This window comes from Leucopleurus acutus (genome assembly GCF_964270905.1).
Source record: "Leucopleurus acutus genome assembly, chromosome: 10".
NCBI lineage: Eukaryota > Metazoa > Chordata > Mammalia > Artiodactyla > Delphinidae > Leucopleurus > Leucopleurus acutus.
Window position 1 is genome coordinate 68280140 of NC_139153.1, and position 13182 is coordinate 68293321.

At 44.5% G+C, this 13182-nt stretch overlaps 1 protein-coding gene across 2 annotated transcripts in view; it reads left to right on the plus strand.

Moving 5' to 3' along the window:
- The window catches only part of CMTR1 (cap methyltransferase 1), a 59659-nt gene that overhangs the window by 12710 nt on the left and 33767 nt on the right, over positions 1–13182 (plus strand). The window contains exons 4-8 of one of the 2 annotated variants that reach the window (XM_082847102.1): positions 310–468; positions 5345–5437; positions 6844–6915; positions 8054–8148; positions 8267–8339. In XM_082847102.1, coding sequence (XP_082703228.1) covers positions 310–468; positions 5345–5437; positions 6844–6915; positions 8054–8148; positions 8267–8339 — 492 coding nt within the window. The remainder of the gene's footprint in view (positions 1–309; positions 469–5344; positions 5438–6843; positions 6916–8053; positions 8149–8266; positions 8340–13182) is intronic. The other variant, XM_082847103.1, reaches the window with a different exon arrangement.

Here is a 13182-nt window from a genome sequence, read left to right on the forward strand (position 1 = left end):
TGGAAGGGTAGTTGTGCAAATGTCCAGTGAGATTCATTATATACTCTTGGTGTCTTTAATTACAGCTATGAGGTCCCTTCTCTTTTATCCAACTTATAGTTGCCCTAGAGTTTCACCTCCAGAATAGACAGCCACTGGGCCCACAGTTAAACTGCAGTTATTTATTTATGCTTCTTTTCATTAGGCTAGAAGGAGAACCTTAGGCCTTACTCGTTTATATTTCTCAGGGTTTAACACGTCTGACACATGATAAGGGCTAAATAAAAGTCTGTTTATTTATATAAATGCACCATTACTTCTCTTTTTCAGGCCAAGATGGGCTTCAAGGAAGGTGAAGGATTGGGTAAATACAGCCAGGGTCGGAAAGACATCGTTGAGGCCTCTAATCAGAAAGGTCGACGAGGCTTGGGTCTGACGCTGCAGGGCTTTGACCAAGAGCTGAATGTGGACTGGCGAGCTGAGCCAGAGGTAACTGATATGGAGAGGAGGAGACAGGAAAGCCATTTATGGCTCTATGAAGCCATATTAACATTAACAAACTAGAAGTCTCCAGAGACAGTATGATCAGGGTGGTTAGTGGAGATTGGAACTAGTTTCTTATGTGGAAGATACTGGGGGTGTCCAAAATGGAAAACAGGAGTCTGGGGGAGATATGGTGGGATATAGATTTGTTTCCTGTTGCTTCGTATAGGACTGTCTAAGACCAGTGGGCATAAGATGCAAGAAGGCAGGGCTTCCCTGGTGGCGCAGTGGTTGAGAGTCCGCCTGCCGATGCAGGGGACATGGGTTCGTGCCCTGGTCTGGGAAGATCCCACATGCTGTGGAGCGGCTGGGCCCATGAGCCATGGCCGCTAAGCCTGCGCGTCCGTAGCCTGTGCTCCACAGCGGGAGAGGCCACACAGTGAGAGGCCTGCGTACCGCAAAAAAAAAAAAAAAAAGATGCAAGAAGGCAGAGTGTGTCTCCACATAGAACTTTAATAAATATATACAGCTTTCCACCAGTGACGGAGGTGCCTAATGAGGTAGTGAGCTCCCTTTGCTGAAAGAATTCAAATGGGGCCAAATGAGGACCTACTCTCCCATTGTGTGAATGACTGGATTAGGTGCCCTCCAAGGTCCTTGCACCTCCACAGGTTTATGACATCTCGGTATTAAATAGGTGTTTGTTTATGCCATATAGCTTTTCTGTTGTGGGTTTAGTCTGCTTATCTCCTTGGGCACGAGTTTGCTCAATACCAAAGGAGGCTCTATCCCTTTTCATGACACAGGTAATATTGAGATTTTATTTTTATTTATTTATTTATGCCCTACCTTATTCCACAGAGGATTTGAAGTAGGTATAATAAAAGCACCTAAAAATAATGGTAAAATATTACCATTATAGAGTTGAAACTAGAGAAAATAGAGCACAGATATCTAGCCTTCCACATAGTTGCTGTAGTTGAGCTTCAGATGTGGGTCTGAACTCTGGAAAATTGATATTTTATTTGTCTCCTGAACTGATGTTCCAGTTCAGGAAAGAAGTCCTGTGAACCTGTGCATGATAAAAGCCTAATAAGGTGTCAGAGTAAGATGCTGATAAGCCAGGAGCTAATGGGTTCTGGGGCTGGTCCTGCTGTGCTGCCTTGTAGTTATGAGGAGACGAGACAGGCAGAATAGGGCAAATATTTGTAACTGGGGCTAGATGTAGGTTTTTACTTCAGACATACTTGGTGCTTTCCATGTCCTCATTTGTGTGAAAACAAGTGAAGAGTCCTTATCCTCTCAATGGGGCAGAATTAGAACTAACTTTGCAAACTTAGAATCTGAAATTTGCTCATAAAATCTGTTTTTAATGTAGACAGACTATTGGGGAAAAAAGAATTTTTTTTTTTGTGGCCATGTCGCACGGCTTGCAGGATCTTAGTTCCCCTGACCAGAGATTGAACCTGGGCCGTGGCAGTGAAAGTGCTGAGTACTAACCACTGGACCACCAGGGAATTCCATGAAAAATTTCTTTGAGGCAAAGCTGTCCTAATTATCATTTACCATAATTTACTTTTTCTCTTAAAAAAGATGTCCTGTCTTTTGGATAAGAATTTGGCTCAACTATTAGTTGGTGGCCACTTCTTTAAGGTAGATGAGTCCGGGCAGCCTGAGGTGAACGTCCAGTTCCTGGAGTCACCACACGGAGAGTGCTCAGTGGCCACTGCAGCCCAGGAATATGGAGTGCAAGGTGTGAAGCTTCAAAGCCCACTTTGTGGGTAGCCTTAATGTTCAGACTTCCATGGGGGGATTGAGTCTGCTTTTCCTCTCCAAAGGGGCATCCAAAGTGTATATGAGCTTCTTTTTAGAGGTTATAATTCACAGCTATTTATGCTTAACGGGGGTGGATTTGACCAGGGGGAGAAACCATGATTCACTGCCAGATTCATCGACAAAATTTTCAGTAATTTTTCTTTTAAACTTTTTCTCTGTTAAGTGTGGTTGGCTTGCCCTCAAGACCTTGCATTGTGATACCATTTTATGCCTTTCAGAGCATGTAATATTGCCTTTAATCTCATCGCTTCAGTTCACAGTGGTGAATCTCTTCTCCACACTTGCTTGGAGGGAATGTGTGGAGCTGCCAATGCAGGTTAGCCACCTGTTTAGGTTTTATAATCCATGTCTTTCTAGCCCAGTGAACTTAGTTCTGGCTGCATGTTAGAATCACCTGGAGACTTCTAAAAACATACTTATACCCAGTCCCCACCTCAGACCAATAGAATCATATATTCTGAGGGTGAGGCCCAGGCATCAGTACTTTTTAAAAGGTCTGCAGATGATCCTAATGTATAGCCAGGATGAAAACCACTGTTTTAGCTTGATAAGGAAAGTAATTGAAAAATTAAGAGGCAGCAACATTAGAGATGCCAGTTTCTGCTCTGTCTTGGAATGAAAGGTATCAGGAGGTGAGACTCATTGCACTGAGTCTTCCTGTTGTAATTACCTTATCATGGACTTAAATCCTACGTTTACTTCTCTGTGTCCCCACTGCTCTGATTATAGGCCTCTTGAGTTAAGGACCATGTCTTTTTTTTTTTTTTGGCCACGTTGCACGGCATGCGGGATATTAGTTTCCCAACCAGGGATCAAACCTGTATACTCCCTCCAGTGGAAACGCACAGTACTAACCACTGGACTGCCAGGGAAGTCCCAAGGACCATATCTTTTTTTTTTTTTTAACATCTTTATTGGAGTATAATTGCTTTACAATGGTGTGTTAGTTTCTGCTTTATAACAAAGTGAATCAGTTATACATATACACATGTTCCCATATCTCTTCCCTCCTGCATCTCCCTCCCTTCCACCCTCACTATCCCACCCCTCTAGGTGGTCACAGACCACCTAGCTGATCTCCCTGTGCTATGCGGCTGCTTCCCACTAGCTATCCACTTTACACTTGGTAGTGTATATATGTCCATGCCACTCTCTCACCTCGTCACAGCCTGCCCCTCCCCCTCCCCATATCCTCAAGTCCATGCTCTAGTAGGTCTGTGTCTTTATTCCCATCTTACCCCTAGGTTCTTCATGACCTTTTTTTTTTCCCCTTAGATTCCATATATATGTGTTAGCATACGGTATTTGTTTTTCTCTTTCTGACTTACTTCGCTCTGTATGACAGACTCTAGGTCCATCCACCTCACCCCAAATAACTCAATTTCGTTTCTTTTTATGGCTGAGTAATATTCCGTTGTATATATGTGCCACATCTTCTTTATCCATTCATCTGTTGATGGACACTTAGGTTGCTTCCATGTCCTGGTTATTGTAAATAGAGCTGCAATGAACATTTTGGTACATGACTCTTTTTGAATTACGGTTTTCTCAGGGTATATGCCCAGTAGTGGGATTGCTGGGTCGTATGGTAGTTCTATTTGTAGTGTTTTTTTTGTTTTGTTTTTTAATTAATTAATTTATTTTTGGCTGTGTTGGGTCGTCGTTTCCGTGCGAGGGCTTTCTCTAGTTGCAGCAAGCGGGAGCCACTCTTCATCGTGGTGCACGGGCCTCTCACTATCGCGGCCTCTCTTTTTGCGGAGCACAGGCTCCAGACGTGCAGGCTCAGTAGTTGTGGCTCACGGGCCCAGTTGCTCCATGGCATGTGGGATCTTCCCAGATCAGGGCTCGAGCCCATGTCCCCTGCATTGGCAGGCAGATTCTCAACCGCTGAGCCACTAGGGAAGCCCTATTTGTAGTGTTTTAAGAAACCTCCATACTGTTCTCCATAGTGGCTGTATCAATTTGCATTCCCACCAACAGTGCGAGAGTGTTCCCTTTTCTCCACACCCTCTCCAGCATTTATTGTTTGTAGATTTTTTTGATGATGGCCATTCTGTCCGGTATGAGATGATATCTCATTGTAGTTTTGATTTGCATTTCTCTAATGATTAATGATGTTGAGTATTCTTTCATGTGTTGGTTGGCAATCTGTATATCTTCTTTGGAGAAATGTCTGTTTAGGTCTTCTGCCCATTTTTGGATTGGGTTCTTTGTTTTTTTTGTTATTGAGCTGCTTGTAAATTTTGGAGATTAATCCTTTGTCAGTTGCTTCATGTGCAAATATTTTCTCCCATTCTGAGGGTTATCTTTTGGTCTTGTTTATGGTTTCCTTCGCTGTGCAAAAGCTTTTAAGTTTCATTAGGTCCCATTTGTTTATTTTTGTTTTTATTTCCATTTCTCTAGGAGGTGGGTCAAAAAGGATCTTGCTGTGATTTATGTCATAGAGTGTTCTGCCTATGTTTTCCTCTAAGAGTTTTATAGTGTCTGGCCTTACATTTAGGTCTTTAATCCATTTTGAGTTTATTTTTGTGTATGGTGTTAGGGAGTGTTCTAATTTCATACTTTTACATGTAGCTGTCCAGTTTTCCCAGCACCACTTATTGAAGAGGCTGTCTTTTCTCCACTGTATATTCTTGCCTCCTTTATCAAAGATAAGGTGACCATATGTGTGTGGGTTTATCTCTGGGCTTTCTATCCTGTTCCATTGATCTATATTTCTGTTTTTAGGACTATATCTTTTAAACTCTGCATTCTGAGCTCTTAGCCCACAGTAGGTATTCATCAAATAATATTGGAACAAATGAAAGAAACTTTGTAAGTTGGGGAAGTTTCTTAGGATTCAATCCAGAATTGGACCTGGCCTTCAGAAGTTAAACTTTAGAATTCTGGCTCTTAGTTCTAATGTCTGACACTGCTAGTGGCCTCAGCTTCCTGAACCCTTTTCACTCTGAGTCCCTCTTGATTGTTTTGGGGAAGCCCTGGTGAGTTGGGGCATAGCCCTGAGGGTCTATCTTACCTGACTTACTTCCCTCTCTTTTGTTTGTAGCCCAGTGCCTGTGAGCAGGTGTCATGGTTCCCAGAATGTACCACTGAAATTCCTGACACTCAGGAAATGAGCGATTGGATGGTTGTGGGAAAGGTAGGATTTCAGGAAAATGTACCCTGAATTCTTGGCACTTATCTCCTGACTTTTCTCCTCCTCAAGTCAGTTGTGTACATCTGTGTACTCACAGTTTAAGAAGAATGTGAATCTGAGCATTCTGCATCAAGAGGGTGTGTCAGGGGCTTTACGGATATGCCCCTGTCAGATGAGGCAGACAGGGTTTTTCCTCCTTTAACTTGCAAGGCAGCACGAAATGTATAACTTCTGTCTTCCTCTTGGTTGCTTTTTAGAGTAGCTTATTATACATCTGTATATTCTGGTCACTGCTGGGCACTGTTTCAGGTAGATAAAAAGGCACTATCCCTGTCCTCAGAAAGTATTGAGGGAGTTGTTACGGAGGAAATTTAATTTCCTTCTGGAAAATTATAAGAATAAAGTAGATAGCTATACCAAGTCAGCATGGTCTGGAGAGCAGTTCTCAAAGTGTAGGGACCTCCAGGGATCTCCCTGACCCTTTCACGGGGTCTACCAGGTCAAAGTTATTTTAATAATGATACTGAAAAGTTATTTGCCTTTTTCATTCTCATTCTCTCACAAGTGTCCAGTGGAGTTTTCCAGTGACCATGACATGTGATATCACGACCAATTGAATGCAAATGTGGACAGGAGAATCTAGCTGTTGTGTATTAAGCCAGATATTGAGAGATTTGCAAAATGGAAAACAGGGCCACTCTTCTCAATACATTTATTTTTTGGAAATGTAGTTTTTTCTCATAAAAATGTTATTTATGTTAATATACCATCTTCTTTTAAACTATATTAGTAAATATTTAAATGTTTTCTCAGTTTTAACTTCTAATATATATACACATATCTCTTATATAAACAAAAGCTCTTTGGGGGGTCCTCAGTGATCTTGAAGAGTGTAAACCTGAGAACGCTAAGTTTGAGCATCACTGATTTAGAGGTAGCCTCACTCAGACATGAAGTTGGACTTGACATCCCCATGAGGCTCCCTCACCCTTGTTTTCTGTGACACTACCAGGTCAGTGCCTGGTATCCTGCCTTCGTACTCATCACAGAGCAGGAGGCTTCCTGGTTGAGGGAAAGGCTTCTGTCATTTGGGGCATTCCCCATCCTTCTGCCTCCACACTCTAGGGACAGACAGCTTGGATGTCTCCTTCCTGTTTGCTTTTCTCAGCCTCAGCATTCATGAGTCTTGTATGCATATGGTGCTCTAGTCAGAGTACCCAGGGGGCTGCTTCATCTCACAGCCATCTGGACTAGAGCCAGAGGGATTTAGGATTTTCTTTTTCCCGCCCCTCAGGGATTGATGTTCTTTGGCCCCTTTTGCTCTACTCACTCAGAACCCTAGTTTCTCCATCCATCCCCCCAAATACAGTTGCTTGTGGTCATTTTTGATTGTTTTCTTCTCCCTGTAGAGAAAGATGATTATTGAAGATGAAACAGAGTTTTGTGGGGAAGAGCTGCTTCACAGTGTGTTGCAATGTAAGGTAAGGACTCGTGGCTAGAGCTGGAGTTGAAGATTTTGTGTGAGGGGTTGTGCAAGGCTTTTCTTGTTCTTTTGAGTCAGTTGTGGGGAGGCTGAAGTTTAGCTAAGATTTTTCCTTGAGATCAGATAGGTAGCTTGGTACATTTCTGTGAGGTGTCCTTTTTCCTGGTGGCTCTCCTGCCCTGTAGTGTTGCGCTATCCCTGTGATCAGTAGCCAGGAAAGGAACCACTTAATTTCAGTGGGTCGGTTCATTGTAATCCTGAAGGGGGCCTGACATAGTGAAAGGTTCAGAATCATTGTGTAGCATCAGATAGAGCTGAATTCAAATCCTAGTTTAGCAGCTTTTTTTTTTTTTTCCTGTGTGACCTTGGGCCACTTGCTTTAGCTTCTCTGAGTTTGAGTTTCCTCACCTATAAATTAGGGAGAAAATACTCACTTCCCAGTGTTGTTGTAAAAATTAAAAGAAGTAGCTGGTGTTACCCTCCCCTTGATGTCTTTTGGCCTGTCTTTGGGTCAGGAAGTGCATTGCCTGGGGCAGAATGGGCCAAGGAAACTCTGAGGAGGAAATGGGTTGGAGAAGAAGCAAGGCCTCAGACTAGCTTCACAGAGCTTATTTTTCTGGCAGGCAGAGTGTTGGGAATATCCTTAAGGTGACTGGAACTCAGGTAAGGTGAGGCTTTCTTTTTTCAGAGAGAATATTAGAGAACAGAGAAGGGTTCCCTCCTGTGTGGTAGGCGCCCTCAGAAAACTCTGGTCTTGGTTTGTCTACCCTCTCTCTGGGTACCCTTCATATCAGAACTCTGGTCCCTTGGGAAGTTGCTGCTGGGGTGGAGAAGCAGATTTGTTATGAGGATTACCAGTGCCAGGAGGTGACTCCGTGCCATTTATTAACCACTTAACCATGTGCCAGGCACATGCTTACTTCCCTTTTATTTTGTACCATTTTACAGGTGAGGTAGTTGAGGGTCAGTGATTGAGTGACTTGTCTAGGGTCACACATCTGGTCATTTCAGAACTGGGATACGGCAGGAGCCTAGCTCTTCAGAGGGCTGTGAATCAGGCCCCTCAAGCTCATTAAGACACCTGTTTCATCCCAAAGGGTGATGCTCACCTTCAGGTTCTGATTCTCTCTGGGCAGAATGTGTTTGACGTCCTGGATGGGGAGGAGATGCGGCGAGCTCGGACCCGGGCCAACCCCTACGAGATGATCCGAGGAGTCTTCTTCCTAAACAGGTTTGCTGACATTTCCTTCCCCCCCACCCCGATGTACACTGCTCTACCTTTTCATTTGAGCCTTAGCTCTCCATATGTCTGGTACTGAGGCACACTTTTCTGTCTTGCTTTGTTGCAGGGCGGCAATGAAGATGGCTAACATGGATTTTGTGTTTGATCGCATGTTTACAAATCCGAGGGACTCTTATGGGGTGAGAACAAGATTTTGCTTCTGAATTCATAGTGCCAAATGAGCTTGAGCTTCAGAAATTGCCATTTGTGCAGTGCTAGGAGAGTATTCCTGCTAGGTGAAAGAGATATATTTTGCTTTGAGCTCTTCAGGTAGGGTTCCACAGTGCTTCCCTGTGGTCCCAGGAGTGCCCCAGTAAGCAGTTGTCTCTAGGGCTTCAGGCCCTGAGTCCCACCCCCCAACTCTGCAGACCCTGCTGCTCACTCTGAGTGGAGGCAGCAGGGCTTGCAGGGGTGGAGAAGGGGCATTCCTGACAAAATCAGCAGCTGTGCATCTATAGGCCTAGGGAGCAGGGAGATGAGGCCATGAGCTAGAACACAGGCCTCCCTCCTGCATTCATTAAACGTGTATTTATCAAAACCCCTACATTGTGCCAGGCACAGTACCAGGAATATAATTTTGAAGGAGATAGATGTGACCCCTTTCCCTGTGGTGCTTGTGTTCTGGAAATTCTGGTGGACTTGAGAGCTGATAAGGGTACAGCGTTGGGGGTTTGTAAAGCCTTTCTGTGCTCATTGATGTGTGGAGGCCAGTTGCCACCAAGGAGCCTTCCCCTGCTTTCTTCCTACCATGGATGCGGTAGAGTCTGAGTACAGTCAGCCCTCCGTGTCTGTAGGTTCTGCATCCACCAATACAGAGGGCCGACTGTACACTGCCATTTTATATAAAGGACTTGAGCATCTGTAGATTTTGGTGGCTGCAGGAGTCCTGAAACCAATACCCTGCAGACACTGCGGGATGACTGTATACAGTCCTTACAGTGAGTGTTCCAAATTGAAACTTGTGACATCATCTGATTTGGTTGCTGTTTCTGGTATGAGAGGGCAGTACTCTGGGAAATGTTTGAGTGTTGAATGAAATGTGGGTATCTGGGTTCTTTCACTGGTCTATTTAAAATCAATATTGTGTCTGAAGACCTAGGCTGTGTTCAGTGAGGGTTGAGGGCGGGCATGGAGTGCAGCACTTAGTCGCAGGTGGTGTCACTTAGGTTCATACCTTCTTTGTGTCTCAGCTGCCTCATCTCTGAAATTAGCCCTACGAACCTGCCAGAGGGCTGGGGTAGGACCAAAAGACTCTTAAGATTTGTTCCAGCTCTAAAATCTGTGATTTCAAACATGGCCCCTTTCCCTTTCTGCCTCTCTGAACAAGCTTTATGTGGGATCATAATTACCAGTCTTTGGCCCTTCTCAAGAAGTGGTAGAGCAAAATGATTTTCTACTTTGCTACATGTCATTTTTCTGAACACAGACCCTCCATAATGATAGAGAAAGAAAACAGGAAATTTCATTCTAACATTCCCTTCAGGGTTTCAAAGCATTTTTACCCAGTCCTAGAAAGTTAGTTCTCTCTGACAGTGAAGGGGCCAGGAGCCAGCTGTTCCCAAACCTGTTTCTGCTTCACTCACCCTCCTTCTACTAGGCCCCGATTATCCACTGCTTAAAGAAACTTGTTTTCCAAGTTCTTTAATGTTTCGGCTTCACCCTGACTACTTCTTCAGTGCTGGCAAAACTGGTAGGTGGACCCCTCTAGTCTTTAGTTATTTTTCTCTCCCAGGTCTCCCTCCCCATTTTACAGTACCAGCAAGCTGCACAAAAGGGCTCTTGGAATTAGCATCTTGAGAAAATTAGGTTGATATAATGTTGATTTAATTTTTTGAGCTCCAAATGATTTCTTTTAAACCCCTGCCTGGCAAAGGAACTCTGTCAAGCTGCTGGGAAGTCACAGCATCACTTTGGGCTTTTGAATGTTAAACGCCTCCAGCAGCTGGTATCTGGTTATTTTCTTTCGCTGTCAGGAAAATGAAGTAGGCATCAGGGTTGTCCCATTGAGGTCGAGGGTGGAGATATTAGTTACATAGGAAAAGGCAGCCGTGTTTGTGATGCTTCAGGCAGCTTCTTGACTTGAATTGATTGATAGTGGCCATGGAGAATTGCCCTTTCAGAGATGTTCTTCTGCACTACACTATAAAAAGTGATTTCTCTTCAGCTCCTAGTGTTTTCTTCTCTCTTTTCACCTCTGTTTTCCCCCAAGGACCAGAGTGACAGCCAAGCCCAGCAGGCTTGGTGTGTTTTTTAGGCGAGACACTCTAGAGCACTCCCAGCAGAGCTGGGAGTGGTGGAAGCCCCAGGCACATGCCCAGGTTGGCTAGGGTCTCAGTGGCTCTTGCATCAGGCAAATTACAGAATAAGAGTGTGGAGAACTTGAAGCTTGGGAAAGTGTGAGGAGGTTGGAGGTGGGAAGCCAGAGGGAGGGTCTCTGAGGTGTTTCAGTGTGTTTCTGCTTCTGCAGGTTGTGGAAAAAGGAGAAAAGAGGCTAGGGTAGGGAAATAAAGAAATCATAAACAAGAATTGGAAGGGACAAGGGAAAGAAGGGAATTTAGATTGTTTGGGTATATGGAAGCATATTATAAACCAAAATGTTATGTGAGGGACTTGTGTGCTTGGGGTTATTGTTGAGGTAAGAAAACATTGGCTGTGAAGCGTAACAGGAGACAAAAACTGAATGTAGATCTTTAAGTTTCAGTGCTGTCTTAGAAGAAATTAGACAGCACTTACAAAGTGCCCACTGCATGTGGAGCACAGTGCTAGGCATTGCAAAGACGGAAGGATGGAAGGGACCAGAGTTTTGACTCTAAGGAGGTTGATCTAGTTGAATATAATGTTATCTTACATTTGTTTAGTATTGTACAGTTTCTAAAGGTCTTTGACATATGGTACTTCATTTAATCCTCTAATAGCCTTAAAAAATAATCTGCATTAGTCCCAGTTTACAGTTGAGGAAGCTCGAGCTTAAAGACATAAGTTACGGACTTGCCTTTGACTGCACAGCCAGTAAATGGCAGAGGTGAGAATCCCAGATGTCCTTTCTATGAAAGGACCTTCTGGCTGTGGCCTGTGAGGGTATGACACATCTTGAAATCACAGAACAGATCATATTTATGCCCTCTTCTTGAAGGTGAGATGCTTTCATTGATTCATTCCCCTTCCTTCTCCCAGTCTTCCTTTGGGCCATCTGCTCACCCAGAGAGGCTGGAGCCTGGGGCTAGGACATGGCCAGTGGTGAGGAACAATGTTTTCACTCTTTCTAGCATGTGCAAGCCTTAAAATTGTGACCCCTGCCTCACTACCACGTTGCAGCCTGGGAAGTGCCGCGTAATATTCTCGGCAAATGCCGTTAGGTCTTTCTTTGTATGTGCAAATGAATATAATCCAAAAATATGAAAACTGATGGCTCAGGAACAAAAGTATGCTAGGGTGGAGTGGCAGGGGTAGGGGAGAAAGAACTGATATATCCCAGCATGCTGAATGGGCTTGTCACAGGATGATGAAGTTTATTTTTAGCTAAAGTCTTTCTCCTGAGACTTTTTCACTGTTTGATAAAGGTAGATAACCATCATCAGAGGCAAGGCCCTTGTCACCTAGAAAGTGACTGGATCGTGAGCATCAGTATTTCCATTTCTTTCTTATAACTGTTTCCCCTGAAGCTTTCTGATCTTTATCTAGCAGTTAACAGAGCTCTGGACAAGCACCCAGCCATGCCAAACCTGTAGAGAGAGAAGGCTCAGCTGTCTTAGCCCCTTTCTGCTGGATGTTCATGAGGGTCCCCTGCAGTCACCCCCTCTAGAACTCAACCTCTTGTCACCAGTGCAGATGGTTTATCCTCTCTGCTGTGGAGGGTTGGGACAAGTAGAATTCATCATCTAGGGCCCAGGTGTGTAGAAGAGAAGCGTAAACACACAGTCTAGGTCTGCACGCAGCATACATTTTATTTTGTTTATTTATTTGGCCGTGCTGCATGGCTTGCGGGATTAAGTTCCCCGACCAGGGATCGAACCTGGGCCACAGCAGTGAAAACCGGGAATCCTAACCACTAGGCCACCAGGGAACTCCCAACATTTTAGATTAAGAGTTAAAGCCACTCAAGTGGCCAAAACTATAATCCAATAAAAATACAAATGATTATTGTAATTTAGTCATTCCTTAGGTGGGTGGGTGCTCTGATGGCTGCCCGGAAGCTGCACACCATTGTCTCCTGTTCTCTCTACCTTGTCAGCTCCCAGCTATGCACCACCCAGGCCGTGGCTAGCAGAGGAGCAAAGGCAGGAGAGGGAGGGGGTGCTAAAAAGGAGGAGACTCAATGCACTGTGGTATCTTGGATGGGGTCATGGAACAGAACAAGGGCTCTAGTGAGATCGGAATCAAGTCTGGACTTTAGTTAATAGTAATGTACCTGTGTCAGTTTCTTAATTTTGACAAATGACAATGTAAGATGTTAATAAAACTGGGTGAAGGGTATATGCGAACTTTATTCTTGCACCTTATCTATAAATCTGAAATTATTCCATGATAAAAAGTTAATTGGGGGGCTTCCCTGGTGGCGCAGTGGTTGAGAGTCCGCCTGCCGATGCAGGGGACACGGGTTCGTGCCCCGGTCCGGGAAGATCCCACATGCAACGGAGCAGCTGGGCCCGTGAGCCATGGCCGCTGAGCCTGCGCGTCCGGAGCCTGTGCTCCTCAGCGGGAGAGGCCACAAATAGTGAGAGGGCCGCGTACCGCAAAAAAAAAAAAAAAAAGTTAATTGGAAAAAAAAGGGAGAGCCTCAGAGGTAGGGGAGAAGGGAAGCAGAGGCTATGATCTGGAAAGATAGGCCCTGTGGCTGAGAGGGGGTGATGTGAGAGCCCCTCAGACTTTGGTTGGACAGGAAGGCCTGCATCTAATGGTCAGGCTGATGGGATTCTGATTTAGCTTTGCTGCGGGCTGTCTGTGAACAAGTCGCTTTGTGTCTTGGGGTCTCTTTTTCCCTAT